At 41.0% G+C, this 17,027-nt stretch overlaps 1 protein-coding gene across 2 annotated transcripts in view; it reads right to left on the bottom strand.

Annotated features, from left to right (window-relative positions):
* COQ8A (coenzyme Q8A) overlaps positions 1 to 17,027 on the bottom strand; it is a 133,937-nt gene that overhangs the window by 28,529 nt on the left and 88,381 nt on the right. For both annotated transcript variants that reach the window (XM_089685104.1, XM_089685103.1), the window contains exon 6: positions 2,695 to 2,817. In XM_089685104.1, coding sequence (XP_089541230.1) covers positions 2,695 to 2,817 — 123 coding nt within the window. The remainder of the gene's footprint in view (positions 1 to 2,694; positions 2,818 to 17,027) is intronic.

Below are 17,027 nucleotides of genomic sequence, written 5' to 3'. Positions count from 1 at the left end.
ACCCACAACACTAAATAACTCACGGAACATAAAAATCTAACTCCACTAAAACTAAGACACATTGCAGGGATGGTCTGTATTTGGATCCCATAACTGAACTCCTGGAAAACCGCTGTATACGCTGATGCAATGCATATAAAACAAACTTTTTACCTGCCATAAGAATTTATATATTTCTACCCAAGACTAACATTGGCACAGCACAACCGTGTCTGGCAGGACAGAAAAGTGAATGGGTAGTGCTGGACCCATGGATTGTCCCATTTCCATTGCTATCCAATAGTGTATGTGCAGGTTGGAGACTTCTACACACCTGAGGATTCCCAAAAATTTCCTTAGTTTGTAGCGTAAAATATTAGACCTGAGATCCAATGTAAGCTCAGGTGAAAGCCATGCTTTGGCAGCCCCATCATCAAGAAAAACAAATGAATATGGACTTAATTGAGGGTGAATGGTTTATACAAAACAGAGCATTGTATACACAAACACACCCCTGGAGTCTGGCATTGAAATACACCTAATAAAGAACAGCAGAATTACCATCAACACAAGCATGTGCTCAAAAAAGGATGGCTTTGTAATGAGCTGTAAGGATACAAAGTTGAATTCAGGTTCTTGAATCAAAGCCAAATAGCAGAAAGGTGTTTTGCGTAATTGGATGTAATTTCCACTGGGGGTTATAAAGTCTCTGTTGTCTCCTATTCTGCATCGCACAGACTGCAGGGACATAGCGGGGTACCAGGCACTCCCAACAGTCAGAACAGAACATTCCACCTGGACTATAAACCACACTGGTATGCCTGGAACAGGTTCTCTGCTCTCAAATTAATTCTGCTGATGGATATTTTACTTGACAGCCCTCCAAATTTTGCCTGCTAGACTAAGGGATCATTTCTGATGTGATTCAAGTTTAATGCAAAGATGTCCCTTATGAAGTGCAGTAAAGAGTTTCCATATAAGAGTAGGCTGTCCCTCCCCTGTCATATAAGTACTGCCTATATGTCTGATAGGACAGGCAGCAGCTGTGAAATCTACTTTTAAAGTGGAACTAAACTGTATCTGAGCACCACAAACAGAAAACGCAGATTCATTTTTGTTATTCAAAGCAAACTCACCCATCCATCCATTTCTCTCTGCTTTATTTTGTCGAGAAATTGCATTTCTAGCTGCCACCATTGTGAGTAAGGGCAGGTGATTCATTTACTTCCTGGAATCCACCTGCTCTTAACTCAGGCAGGCAGGAGCATGTGCTTAAAGCAGAACTTCACTCTTTCAGTCAACATTGACTATTTGTAATCCTTATGCAGCTAGCATTGGTAAATAGATAGGGAAGTACTGTATATTGTATTTGTTTTAAACTTTTTTTTTTTTTTATTTCTTCAGTTATTTCCTGGTTTCCATGTCTAGGCACATGATTTCATACATCCCAGAAGTCTTCAGGAGGGGTTTTCTCAGATAAGGATAACCTCCTGCCTGAGTTAAGGGCAGATGTATTCCAGGAAGTAAATGCTACATGAATCATCTGCCCTTGCTCAAGATGGCAATGGCCAGAAATGCTAGGGGAGTGTTTTTCAACATGATTTCTTAGCAAAATAAAGAATGGAGACATGGATGGATAGGGGAGTTTGCTTTGAATATTAAAAATTAATGAAACAGCATTTTTGGTTTCCGGTGCTCAGAGGAAGTGTAGTTCTGCTTTAAAGTGATCTTAAAGGCTTTTTTTTTTTTTTTTTTTTTAAATAACACATCATACTTACCTGCTCTCTGCAGTAGTTTTGCACAAAGCAGCCCAGATCTTCCTCTTTAGGGTCCCCCATGGCACTCCTGGCCCCTCCCTCCTGTCAGCTTCCCCCACAGCAAGCAGTTTGCTATGAGGGCACCTTCTGCTCCGTGTGTCCATTCACACATGGAGCCGCAACTTGGCCCTCCCCCTCTCTCTTCATATTGGCTCACTGGCTTTGATTGACAGCAGCAAAAGCCAAATGGCTCCAATGAGGAGAGGGAGTCCCGGGATTGCAAAGACTCCAGTGCAAAATCGCTGGATAGAGACAAGCCCTAGGTGAGTATTTGGGGGGGGGGGGGGGGAAGAGAGAGCTGCTGCACAGAGAAGGTTTTTACACCTTCGTGCATAGAATGCATGATGGTAAAAAGCCTTGAGCCTTTACAACCGCTTTAACTGAGAAAGCCCCACAAAGGCCAGAAACCAGGAAGCAACTAAAATGTGTATAAAAAAAGAAAAAAAAGGTTTAAAAATAGTAAATATAATATACCTTTCTATTTACTAAGGTTAGTGGCATAAGGATTAAAAATAGATATTAACTGAGAAAGTTCACAGCCACATTTAAAAAGATCTTTATGTCTGGAGTCACAGATGTAGGGAATCAGAAAATGATTTAAATGAGTTTTTTCCCCCCCAAATTACCCTGGTCAAACAGGTACAAAATACTTTGCAAGGGTATCATATAATGAATAGTCTCGATACATGGAGCCCCATGAAGACTTTAAGCCTTGCTGCATACCCTTACACTTTTAGCATTTTACTGAAATCAACAAAGATCACTTTTTTGGAAGAAAAAAAAAAAAAAAAGTAATCTTCCAAGTCTCAGTTGTAAGAAATAGATCTGAAAAGATATGTAAAAATCATTATAGATCGATCCGTAGTGTAAAATTTCCTGTCATGTGTAGGCTCCTCACCTTGAATACTGAGCATCTGACCCAGCTTCAGGGCAGCTCCACGGACCTTACACAGGGTCCTGACGATTCTTTCCGCGTTGGCTTCTGATAAGAAAGGGCTGGAATCCATTACACCCTTTTTACCTGAAAAGAACAAGATAACCTGTGACACTTGCCACAAGATTTCACAGCACAATCAAAAGTGATATTAAAGATTCCATTTTTTATTAAAATATCAAACATTTCATACTCACCTGCTCTCTACAATGGTTTTGCAAAGAGCAGCTCCATGCTGCTTCCTATGCTGGCACATGCGGCCTCGCTCCTGAGCCTTGCTGTCTATGGACAGACAGTAGGGGCTCAGTCCTGCCCCCCACTCTCTCATCATAAGATTTGATTGACAGGAGAGGGAGCCAATGGCTCCTGCTGCTATCAATGTGCTCAGTGAGGAGGGACAGATCCGGCTCTCGTGCGCATTGCTGGATCAGGCTCAGGTAAGTAAGGGGGGGGGGGGGGCTAGGGAATTCTCTGCAAGACTGCAACAGAAGGCTCTTTACCTTAACCTCCCTAGCAGTCTGATGTCCGTATTTCTCTGCTCAAAAAGTGGTACATTTTTTGCATGGAAATTTTTTTTTTTTTATCGTAGGCCTGTAATTCTTAGGAATAACTCACTGAAATCTGTCTGAACAAGAGTCTAGTAAACATCCCAGGTATGATAAAATTTGAAACACAAAATCATAAATTATAATATAATAAAAATAATATAATAAAATTTAATTCAATAATATAGTCAAACCAAAAAACACTGAAATTTGAAATATAGCGCCAAGTTCGCACATCACTGAGCAAAGTCGAAAAATCGTTTTCAGTGTCCGATGATGAATTTTCCCACGAATCATTATCACTCAATTCGGCAAGTGGTTCTGATTTACTATCGCTGTTCTAAAACTGCTTTTGACATAAAGGGACACTTTTTGGACGCCATGGACATTTCTGTTTCCAGGCAGAAAGAACAGTAAAAATGCAGGCAGGGCACAGGACAAAGTACTAGGGACAAAATGTATGTGAAATGGTTTGATACAGGAATGTTTTACTATGTGATTTTAGTGTATTGAGTGAATGTCACATTTTAAAAATTTTTGAATTTCCCGCTGGTTCCGTACCCCGTACATCCCGACACTCACAGGGGACGCAACCCGGAAGACAGATGCCGGCATCGGCTGGAGGAAATGGCCGAGGACGCTGCAGGAGGGATATCGCGGGAGCGCAAGACAAGGCAAGTGCTGGAGGGCAGTGAGCAACGCTGCAGTGTAGTCCTGAGTGTAGCTCGGGGTTACCGCTTCTAGTACTGAAAGTTAACCCCGATCTACACTCGGGAATACCGCCAGAGGGGGTTAATACATAAAGAGTGTGCGAGTGTGTGTGAGGAGACTTCGCAGAAGCCTGATCATTGGAGAATAGGATGAGTTCCCAGCATAGCTAGAGAACTCACCACAGTGTGTTCTCCTGCCTAGTGTGGTCAGTTTTAAATATCTAAGCAGAGGGACTGGCAACAACACCAGGGATTTTACACACAGGAAGCACTACAAAGAGAAAAGAATACGTTTAAAAAACATAAGTACAAGTACATGGTACAGCAGGAACATATCAGAAATAATGAATATGTAAACCCAAGATTTCTTAAGGCTTTTGGACCATTTTAAATGAATTAGAAATAACAGACAACACATTTAGGTTGATAAACTCAGGAACCCCTGTGTGTCTGATGTAAATAATTTTTTATGGTATAAAACAATTCCTGGCATTGGAAATTAATGTATTTTCTAATAATATCTACAAAGTGACATTTTCCGCTCAAAAGCAGAAGTGTCCAACACAGGAACTAATATTCAGAATTTCCATGTGCTTCTGACAGCAACAGGGATGAAAGGAAGCATAGTATTTTATGTTATATAGCTGTCATATGTACAAAGATTGTTTAGTGGATTTAAAGTTGAAGTCCAGCCTTTCCTTCAGTCTTGCACAGTTGTATAGGTTCCTCTTCTGAATGACAAACTGCTTGCTGCGATTTCACTGCACACTGTGAGCCTCAGCAAGTCAGATAGATCCAACCTTATTTTCATGCTTGCCATCAGGGCTTAGGACTCCTGAGAGAAGTACTGAGGAAGGCTGATCTGATGTTGTCAGGAAGCTCTGTACAAACACCCTGCTGTTCCCTGCCCACCATGAAAAGCACAAAGACATAGTGATTACATCACCGAATCTAAAATTAGGTATGGAGGAACCAAGGATGACAATATCTAAACAACCTTTTTATAGCTTCTACTAGAAGAGCTGCTTAGATCTCTATAGCCCTTTTAAGTTTGTCTGTAGCTGGGAGGGCAAATCGCTCATAGGCAAGTAATTTAGCTATTGGACAAGACACTAACACGAATGTTAGTTGCTAGTTTCATTGTACATCAAATGGGAATAATGCTGCTGTGTTCCTTCCAGGTGAACAGTGTGCATGTGAAGTAGGTCATACAACTGGTTTCTGGTGGCTCGACTTGTGAGGAGTCCCTGGAATGGGTTCCTTCAGACACTGGTGAACTATGGTAGTAGGGGAGGTGTACTATGAGTGAACCAGCCTTGGGAATGCCAGCCGGTTCACGAATTAATGTATTCCAGTTTATAAAAATAAACCAATGCATTTTATGTGATTAGACCTGCCCCCCCAGAAAAAAATCCTGCTAGATCTCTTCATGGTGGCCCCTTCTGCAAGTTTAGCTATGTAAAACATTAAAAAAATAAATGCTTTTACTGTTTAAAATCCAGTAATACACGGTTTCACCCTGCTCTGCACATGCTTAGTTGCTGGGTTTTTTTTTTCCGTTTTTACACCACCACTGACAAAAATGTAGAGGCTGATCTGCTGACAGCCTAAAGATTTACTGCTGCTCAGGGGCTCTGGGCTTTAGCAAAAATGGCAGCCTCCAGCAAGAGCAAACAGGAACAATGCTGGAGGTGATTTCCAGTACGCATTATTTTGGTAGCATAATTGTGGAATTGCACTCACCAGCCACTTTATTAGGTACACCCGTTCAAATTGCTTGGTAACACAAATTACTATTCAGATAATCACATGGCAGCAACTCCATGCATTTAGGCATCTAGACGTGGTGAAGACGACTTGCTGAAGCTCAAACAGAGCATCAGAATGAGGACGAAAGAGGATTTAAGTGGCATGGTTGTTTGTGCCCGATGGGCTGGTCTGAGCATTTCAAAAACAAATAATCTACTGGGATTTTCACACACACAACAATCTCTAGGGTCTACAGGGAATGGTCCGAAAAAGAGAAAAATATCCAGTAAAAGGGCAGTTGTGTGGACGAAAATTCCTTGTGGATGTCAGAGGAGAATTGGCAGACTGGTTCGAGATGATAGAAAGGCAACAGTAATTCAAATAACCACTCTTTACAACCAAGGTATGCGGAATACTATCTCTGAACGCACAACACATTGAACCTTGAAGCAGATGGGCTACAGCAGCAGAAGACCACATCGAGTGCCGCTCCTGTCAGCTAAGAACAGGAAACGGGGGCTACAATTCGCACACGCTTACCAAAGTTGGACAATAGAATATTGGAAATATGTTGCCTGGTCTGATGGGTCTCAATTTTAGCTGCAACCTTCAGATGGTAGGGTCAGAATTTGGCGTAAACAATATGAAAGCATGGATTCATCCTGCCTTGTTTTAACGGTTCAGGCTGGTGGTGGTGTAATGGTGGAAGAGATTTTCTTGGCACACTTTGGGCGCCTTAGTACCAATTTGGCATTATATAAATGCCAGGGCCTACCCGAATATTGTTTCTTACCATGTCCATCCCTTTACGACTGATGTACCCATCTTCTCATGGCTACTTCCAGCAGGATAATGCACCATGTCACAAAGCTCAAATCATCTCAAACTGAACATGACAATGAGGTCACTGTACTCCAATGGCCTCCACAGTCACCAGATCTCAATCCAATAGAGCACAGCTGGGATGCGGTGGAACGGGAGATTCGCATCATGGATGTGCAACGGACAAATCTGCAGCAACTGCATGAGGACATCATCTCAAAATGAATCAAAATCCGAGGAATGTTTCCAAAACCTTGTGGAATCTATTCCATGAAAATGAAGGCATTTCTGAGGGCAAAAGGGGGTCCAACCCGGTACTAGCAAGGTGTACCTAATAAAGTGGCTAGTGAATGTATGTTCCATGCTAAAGAACATTATTTTTTATCAAGTTGTTATGGGGAAAGTTCTGCTTTAACAAAGTACACAGCTGTGATTGGACGTGCTGTAAAAGTAACTCATTCCAAAAACTACCCTAACCCTTAAAAAAAAAAAAAAAAAAAACCACACACACCCCACAAAATTATTCCCACGCTACCTATTCTGACCTAAAGCCTAATAAAAGACCAGCACTGTGGGTATTTCCCATCATTAGAGAGCCTTTTGTTTTCTAATTTTTCTTGCAGCAAGATATGAGGGATAGTTAAACAGTTATAGAAGCACCACTAGGCAAACATCGAAACCTATGTATGCAATTACACATGGCAGCCCTACATCCCCAACTGAAATTATACATAGTAAGAATAAAAAAAAAAAAAAAAAAAGAAAAAATACTCCAAGATGATCCATTTCTTCTGCAGATTTAAAAAAATAAATAAAAAAATTATATATATCTATCCATCTCTCTACATCTACAGTTTCCCTTTCAAACATGCAACTTGGAATGCAGCTTTTAGTGCAACTACCAGTCGTGTTCTATAAACATTATTAATGGTGATTTAACACTTATGCCAAACGCTCCCCAGTCTAATATATCATAACAAGGTTACACAGTGATAACGAGAACGAAAACAAGCTTATCAGAGGCTGTAAAAAACCAGAAAGGTTTCTGGCAGCGCCTGATACTAGAGTACATGTACAATATGAAGCACACTGGATTTCTGGAAGATCAGGTATTTTTTCTATACTTGCAGCAATTTAAAAAAACAAAAAAAGGGAATGTTCTTATATAGCATATAGTTTTATATTTTGCCCACATATCTACTTGAAAAAGTGTTACTAAACCATCAGTAAAATCAGTCTGTATATACAGAAAAGCATGCTCGTTATACTCACTGTGGGACCTAGTTAATCCTCCGCATTGTGTAAAAAAGCTGTTTGGCCCTGTCTTTTCTGACCCTCTCGTTCTACCTTCCCAAATTCATCTGCTGATAGCACAGAGCTCTTTGAGTCATTCTGCACATGCCCAGTTTGGTGTGTATTGCTAGAGAGTATTTTTTTTCTCTCTTTGGGAGAGTGCATGTGATCAGCACAGGGCCAATCAGCACTGTCCAGACAGAGGGTCAGAGGTCTTGCAGCCTCACAAGACAGTCAGAGCAGAATGAAAACGCCTCTTACAAGCTTCAGCTAGTGCTCAGCTGGACACCAATAGAAGTCACAAGACTGCTAAATACCTTTCTCTTCAGTTGTATATAGCAGTTTATAATTACTATAATAAATGCATTTCCATGTTGTGTACTGTGGGAGACCAGATATAATGAATGCAGGGTCCTGGGTTTAGTATCACTTTAAGCAGCCTCATCTACAGTAAAATTGCCAACACTTTGTAAGATGTCAATAAGCATCTCTTAGATTGTAAGCTCCTAGGATCAGGGCCCTCCTATCCCTCTTGTATTGAACTGTATTGTTGCTGTATTATATATATATCCCGTTATATTGTAAAGCGCTGAGTAAACTGTTGGCGCTATATAAATCTTGTATAATAATAATATTAATCTGAAGTTCCTATATCTAAAAAGAAAATGTTCATTGTCATGAACCAATAAAGGGAGAAAATGGATGAGACACGGAGCAGTTACCGCAATACCTCGGGTGCAATTTAGGCCAACTCTCAGAAGCCCGTCTCATTTACATTTATGTTCCTTGTACTATTCGTCTTTCATGTTCCCACAAAAGGAACATGTTGTGTCTGGTGGAGTCTCTAAAAAGAAACTGCACGCCTAAAGATAAACAGACTTAAAAATTGCACGCATCACAGTTCAAGAGAGAATGGTAGAATTTTAATGACCAGTGTGAGATCCTGTAAAAAAAAAAGTTTTATTATAAAATGTTCATAGAATTTGAGAATTTATAAGATTACATTTCAAGTACAGCTATCCTATAACAAGCGTGCTTTACTTAAACAGTCATCATGGCACAAAGTGCAAACAAAACCCAACATGTCAACTAAAAGGAATCTAGATCAAAAACGGACCTTTTGTAAAGAGGACAAAATCCTCCGCTCAATGAGAGTACATAATTTGTTGCTGAAAACTGCTGTAAATAAGTAAAACTATCCCTTCATATATGTGGAGTAGATCAGGAATAGACTGATGGCCTCCACCTGCCCACCCTTAGAAATGAATGGTGCAGTGGAGTGCATGCGCAGTAGGAAGGCGGCCTGAAGAGGACATTTCAAAGGCTGTGTGTCACTGGGCAGGAAGGCACAGTGAAGAATTCTGGATGAGGAAGAAGGCAAAATAGTTTACAAACTAGGCTGTACTAAAGGTAGTTATGATTTAAGCCACTGAACTGGAACAAGTACACATGAAAGTTGGGTTACAGTGAATTCATAGCTAGGTAATCATCTCACGATTACCAACAAACACTTAAGAATCAAGACAGCCAGAAAACAAGCATTTCCTGAAGGACAGCCTACATATTTCCCCTGGTACAAGGTTGTTCAGGATTCCATGGACTATTTCCAGCTTAACCATCTAACCCAGCAATGGGCAAACTACGGCCCGGCGGACCTTTTAATCCGGCCCGCGGAGCTAGGCTCCCGCTAGGCTCCTCTCACAGTCCACCCTGAAGACCGGTGTAGCATGAAAATCTGTCTCCTATGAAGATCTGTCCCCCTCGACGTATCGACGTATCTGCGCATGTGCCGGAGATCGCCGATCGGCTGCTAATGCCTGAAACTGGCACATGCGCAGATACGTCGAGGGGGACAGCTCCTCATAGGAGACAGATTTTCATGCTACACCGGAACGGCGCGGGAACACGGCGAGAGGAACGCGCGAAGCAAAGGTAAGTGAACTGACACAGGGGGGACTTGGGGACTTAATATGGGGGATGAATTAATATAGGGGGGATGAATTAATATAGGGGGGATGAATTACTATGGGGGACGAATTACTATATGGGGGATTAATTACTATGCTTACTATGGGGGAATATTACTATACTTACTATGGATGACACATACACATCATTCATCTACTCTTGGTCCGGCCCCCGGGTCCAATATATGAACCCATTGCGGCCCTCAAGTCAAAAAGTTTGCCCACCCCTGATTTAACCTCTCACACGGCTCACTACCACATTTTCAAATGAGAAAGTGACTTACAAAGTGACAAACCCAAGGACGTTTGGCAGCAAATTTGGTCCACAAGTGCCCTTTGCTCTTTTAATATTACTTCTACTGAACCAGCATACAAGGTCCTCACTCACTGGTATATGGTACCAACAAGCACACCTCCACCACTCCCACCTAGGTACCCACTTTATAGGTTGCCTATCTATAGGACCTGCCTTATGCAGAGTAGATTTATAGCCAAACTTTTCACACTCCTAAAAACCCGGTTTAGTCCCACATTCACAAAAGATTCTTGACTCGCACCATTCGATCTCAAAACTTGCTTTGTAGCTAATCCCCAATACAAAACCAGGGATGCACCGATATATCGCTGGCCAAAAATAGTGTTAATCGGCATTTTGCCTGTAGACACACGATTTTGACGTGACCAGGTTATGGTGCGTTTTGCATAGGTCATGTGACTCAAAAAAAAAAAAAACAAAACATAACGTGTGTTTTCAATGCATTTTTGCTGCGTTTTCAATGTATTTCAGGCATGGTTCACACCAATGCAGCTTGCGTTTTACCTGTTTTGCAGTGTGTTTTGGCACATGCGTTTGACACTTTTTAAACTTTTTTTGGTCCACTCGTTGCTGGGCAGATTAAAAACACATCAAACATGTCACAACCTCACTACATGTGTTTCCTGCAACGTCTCCACTGAAGTCTATTGAATCAAAAGTGTAACGTTTAAAAAAAGTCCCTGACCCTTTCCAAAAATGCAGCAGCTCAAAAAAAAAAAAAAAAAAAAAAAAAAAAAAAAAATCATGTGAACGTGTCCCATAGGAAACCCTGTAAATGGACTGTAGTGCATTTCTGCAAAAAGCACTAAAAAACGCATTAGGTGTGAACCAGGCCTCAATAGGGAGGCGAGTTTTTTTTTTTTTTTCCTTTCTGACGAAATATGCACCAAAAATACAGCAATCAGGATTTTTAACAATGCAAGGGAAGGGCAACGGACCAGTGTAGAGACATATATTGAATTTAAAGGGCATTTTTCTTGAGCTTTTCTTGTGGGATTTATTTTTGTTTATTTATTTAACGCAAAAGCGCTTCAAAAACTGCTCAGTGTGTAAGCAACCTATTGGCCAAAAATAAAATTCATATTCATGTAAAATTCATGATATTAATTGAAAAGTCGAATATAATGCAATTATATTAAACAAAAATGGTCCAAACCAGTTTTAGTTTTTGGCCAAACGCATAATGAATTTTCAGTTTTGGTCCAGAATTCATTTGGGTGCACCACCAATACAAACTATGTATTGGTGGCGAAAAAACAAACTATTGCCAAAGCACTGGAAAAAATTCACGCACTTTTCAGAAATTTGGTATCAGTCTCCTTGGCTCAATGAAAAAGTTAGCAGCAAATCATATCAATGGAAAATGTACCTGTATACTCATGGACACATGACAAATTTCTCAGTGTGAACCCCTCACTTCCACTTGAAGGCCTAACCACCCTTGAGGGCACCTGTCTTCCAAGGAGAGCTCAAGGGATCCCTGGCGTTAATCAAAGTCATAAAATTCCCAAATAATGTATGTACGTACGAATGTATATCAATTTTATTGTAGGACATTTGATTACTGAACTGCACGGTATAAAATGAACCTCTGTAGCCATCTACAAAGTTTCCTCTGTAAAAACAAATTCATTAAAGCAATTTAAAATGAAAAAGCAATTGTTTGGAGGCAGTACCACCACAGGACAAACTTTCCTCCCCATTGATAATTTTTTGCAAATAGGTTATGTGCTGCCCATGTCATGGGAAAAACAGGACAGCTACCATTGCCAACCTCCTCATAAAAACACCAATTGTCTTGCTGTCATGGTAATCTAGTTCATGCATTACCCTCTCTGTGACATACCTGGAATAAGCACAAGAAATTGGAGAGGTTCAAGGTTAGTAGCTAATAAAGGATTTAGATCATTGGACTAGTATGACAGCCAGGTAACTAGCATTTTCAGAAAGTCCGCAAAAGCAGTTAGTGTCCAAGCATAGGCTTCCTTTGACAGAATCCAATCACTTGCCAATATACATACCTGCAATTGCCGGTCACCAGTGATTGGATTCACCACTTTATTTTAAATTATGGAGAATTTTACAGGGCAGAAAGGTTACAAAAGTTTGACACTGCAATCGCTGAAACAGGATGGACTATAAATTCTGGTGAAATTTTAAAGTGGTTGTAAAGGCAGACTTTTTTTTTTACCTTCAGGCATATTATGCATTAAAGTGGGTTTAAAGGCTCAAGGTTTTTTACCTTCATGAATTCTATGCATGAAGGCAAAAAAACCTCTGTGCGGCATCCCCCACAGCCCCCCTAATACTCACCTATGCCTCCTCTCGATCCAGCGATGTGCACTGGAGTCTCGGCTATCCTGGGACTTGCTCTCCTCATTGGCTGAGATAGAAGAGGAAGCCATTGGCTCCCACTGCTGTCGATCACAGCCAGTGAGCCAATGAGAAAAGAGGGCAGGGCCGAGCCACGGCTCAGTGTGTGAATGCATACATGGAACATCGGGTCCCCCATAGCAAGCTGCTTGCTGTGGGGGCATCCGACAGGAGGGAGGGGCCAGAAGTGCCGCTGGGGGACCAGAGAAAAAAAAAAAAAAAAGGAGGATCTGGGCTGCTCTATGCAAAATCACTGCACACAGCAGGTATGTATAGACATGTTATTTAAAATAAAAATAAAAAAATCCTTCTAAATGCAGCTCACCCCCTAGCCCCCTCCACCCCCATACTCACCTGAGCCGGATCTCAATTCAGCGACGTGCACAAAAGCACTCTCTCACTTCTCATTGGCTTAGAGATAGTAGCAGGAGCCATTGGTCCGAGCTGCTGTCAAATACAGCCAGTAAGGACACACAGACGCAGCTTGTGAGTGAGCCTACATGAGTGCCCATAGCAAGAAGCTTCATATGGTGGGCACTCAGCGGGTGGAAGGGGCCAGGAGCACTGGCGAGGACCTGAGAAGAGGAGGATCAGAGCTGCTCTATGCAAAACGATTGCACAGAGCAGGCAAGTATGACACACACACACACACACACACACACACACACACACACACACACTCAAAAGTTTGCATACCCTGGCTGAAATTGTAGCATTGAAAATATGACTGATCATGCCATCAAGAGGTCCCCGAATTTTCTACTTCGGAGTGGAAGTTATGGCTGGCATATTCAAGGCTTTGGACATCTTTTTATGTCCTTTTCCATCTTTATAAAGATGCACTACCTTGTTACGCAGGACTTTTGACAGTTCTTTTCTGATCCCCATGGCTCAGTATCTAGCCTAGTCAGTGCTTTCACGGAAGAGCTATCAAACTCATTGACTATTTATACACTGACAATAATTGCAATTTAAACTAGAAAAGCTACAATTTCTGGGGAAATTGTGTGAAGTGTTCTTGCCTCTACCAGTAGTCTACAACTGGAGTGGACGGAGTAACTGGGTGAAGTGGCTTGTCACTCTGCTGCCTGCTCACACACCTGGGTTCCTATGGCAACTCACTCTACAGCAAGGGCAGAGAAGAGCGGTTAAAAAACAAACTGCTCCAACTTGCTCACTTCACTGGCAGTTGCCATCTTCAAACGGTTGTTGTTTAAAAATTATAAAATTCTACACCGAAGAGCTTTATATTGTGAGAATCACAAGACCCAGATCTACATTTTGATGCATAGTATGTCTCTGAAATATAAAAAATGAAGGCACAGTCGCAGTTTAGAAATTGCCCTTCAAATTTGAGGTGGCTAGAGTGGAGTTTCAATGAATGTCAATGGGTGGCGTGAGTTGCAAACAAATGGTCATATTGTGAAAACTATCAGGACTATGGCTTAGCCGTGGACATTTTTAGTGGCATCAGAGATAACTGAACGTTTTGATATAAGGTTTGTGTAGGTGGGCTTGAAAATGAGGGAGTGATGGGAGTTTAGAAATCATGTCCTGATTTTTCAGCTCCCACTCTAGTTTTGAACATTCCGCCATTCATTTCTATGGGACCAATTTCACCACAAAAACGCCGATATTTTGTGAACCATTCGGCGAAACGGTCCACAAAGTAATAACACACCAATCGGGAACAATCCGCGCGTTTCGGTACATTACTGTCTATGTAGTGTAAAAACTGTGGGAGGAGTTAGGGAGGTGAATTTGGCTATAATAAAAAGTATATACAGTGGGGATCGAAAGTTTGGGCACCCCAGCTAAAAATTTGTATTAATGTGCATAAATAAGCCAAGGAAAGATGGAAAATCTCCAAAAGGCATCAAATTACAGATTAGACATTCTTATAATATGTCAACAAAAGTTAGATTTTATTTCCATCATTTACACTTTCAAAATAAGAAAAAACAAAAAAATGGCGTCTGCAAAAGTTTGGGCACCCTGCAGAATTTATAGCATGCACTGCCCCCTTTGCAAAGCTGAGACCTGCCAGTGTTATGGATTGTTCTCAATTATCGTCTGGGAAGACCAGGTGATGTCAAATCTCAAAAGTTTTAAATGCCCAGACTCATCTGACCTTGCCCCAACAAATCAGCACCATGGGTTCTTCTAAGCAGTTGTCTAGAAAACTGCAACTGAAAATAGTTGACGCTCACAAAGCTGGAGAAGGCTATAAGAAGATACCAAAGCATTTTCAGATGTCAATATCCTCTGTTCGGAATGTAATTAAGAAATGGCAGTCATCAGGAACAGTGGAAGTTAAAGCAAGATCTGCAAGACCAAGAAAAATATCAGACAGAACAGCTCGCAGGATTGTGAGAAAAACAATTCAAAACCCATGTTTGACTGCACGATCCCTCCAGAAAGATCTGGCAGACACTGGAGTTGTGGTACACTATTCCACTATAAAGAGATACTTGTACAAATATGGTCTTCATGGAAGAGTCATCAGAAGAAAACCTCTTCTACGTCCTCACCACAAAAATCATCGTTTGAACTTTGCAAATGAACATATAGACAAGCCTGATGCATTTTGGAAACAGAATTTAATGAAAAGAACCGCTGTCCAACTGATAAGCATGGGGTTGGATCAATCATGCTTTGGGGTTGTGTTGCAGCCAGTGGCACAGGGAACATCTCATGAGTAGAAGGAAAAATGGATTCAATAAAATTTCAGCAAATTTTGGATGGTAACTTGATGCCATCTGTGAAAAAGCTGAAGTTAAAGAGAGGATGGCTTCTACAAATGGATGATGATCCTAAACACACCTCAAAATCCACGGGGGATTACATCAAGTGGCGTAAACTGAAGGTTTTGCCATGGCCTTCACAATCTGCTGACCTCAACATAATTGAAAATCTATGGATAGACCTTAAAAGAGCAGTGCGTGACAGACAGCCCAGAAATCTCATAGAACTGGAAGACTTTTGTAAGGAAGAATGGGCAAAGATACCTCAAACAAGAATTGAAAGACTCTTGGCTGGCTACAAAAAGCGTTTACAAGCTGTGATACTTGCCAAAGGGGGCAGTACAAGATATTAACTCTGCAGGGTGCCCAAACTTTTGCAGACGCCATTTTTTTGTTTTCTGTTATTTTGAAAGTGTAAATGATGGAAATAAAATCTAACTTTTGTTGACATATTATAAGAATGTCTAATCTGTAATTTGATGCCTTTTGGAGATTTTTCCATCTTTCCTTGGCTTCTTTATGCACATTAATACGTTTTAGCTGGGGTGCCCAAACTTTCGATCCCCACTGTATATGTGAGATAATAGTAAGTGGTCTTGCCATGCAAGAACACTTAAAAAACCACAGATGTGGGACAATTACCTCTAATTGGCATTTTAACCCGTGTGTGTCACCTTGTGTGTCTGTACCAAGGCCAAACATTCCAGGGGATGTAAACTTTTGATCATGGCCACTTGGGCGATTTCTGTTATTAGGATTTAAAAAGGAGCTAAACAACTATTTTAGAATGGCTTAATATGATCATCATCCTTCAATAAAAGAGCATTTTTTGGCATGATCAGTCTTATTTTCAATATCAATGCCAAAATTTCATAATTTCTGCCAGGGTATGCAAACATTTGAGCACAACTGTATATATATATATATATATATATATATATATATATATATATATATATTTTACTTTGGAATCACTGTAAGACATTGGTCTCAGCCCTGTAATGTCAGTGTGTAATATATCTAGCGAGCAACCACACAACTAGACTGTTTGTTAGGTAGAGCTGTCCTTCAAGTCTGTTCCTTGTTTCAATGGCATACGAGGCAGGTACAAATTCATTAACACTGCTAACCTTCATTCTACAAAGAAACGATTTGTTAAAAGTAAATAAATGTCCAGGGAGTGCATTCAGAGTTCCATTAGGAAGGAGTGACACAACACAAAATACCAGGCACCTACAGACCGCCAACAGGGATTGTGCAATGCTATGCAAACACTATCATTTCCACCTTGTCACATTATTATCTTTTCAATATTTTCTATACAAGAGAACATATTTTCAAAAGATCAGAGTTGCTATTTTACTTGCCTAAAGCAAACATTTGCTGTGCCATGCATACTGGTAAGTACAGCGTTTTCACAAGGGCATGCTAGAGGGGAAGTGGCCGGACAGCCCCTTGATCAGTTTTGCTTGCCTGCATCTCTCGCTCTCTCCAGAGAATATAAATGCTTCTGCAAACCCAAATATTACCATGTAAAAGTAGCAGAGACATCACTGTGCTACACATAGCCTGTACAGAGAGCAGAGCTGTTGGAAGCAACGGCAGCTCCACCCCCTACAGGCTGCCTGCACAAAACTACAGGAGGGGCGGAGACCAGACCAGTCACCCTGCACAAAGAGAGAGCAGCTGTGACCAGTCCAGAATTACAGGAAGCTCCTGCACAGAGGCAGGTTTTACTACTCAACAGACCCGGAAGAAACAAGAAAGAAAAAAAAAAA

The sequence above is a fragment of the Staurois parvus genome, unplaced genomic scaffold, assembly GCF_062004578.1.
Source record: "Staurois parvus isolate SC_StPar_1 unplaced genomic scaffold, SC_StPar_1.0 ptg000362l, whole genome shotgun sequence".
Taxonomy (NCBI): domain Eukaryota; kingdom Metazoa; phylum Chordata; class Amphibia; order Anura; family Ranidae; genus Staurois; species Staurois parvus.
Note: the sequence above shows the minus strand (reverse complement) of the source record. Positions and strands in the feature narration are given on the sequence as shown.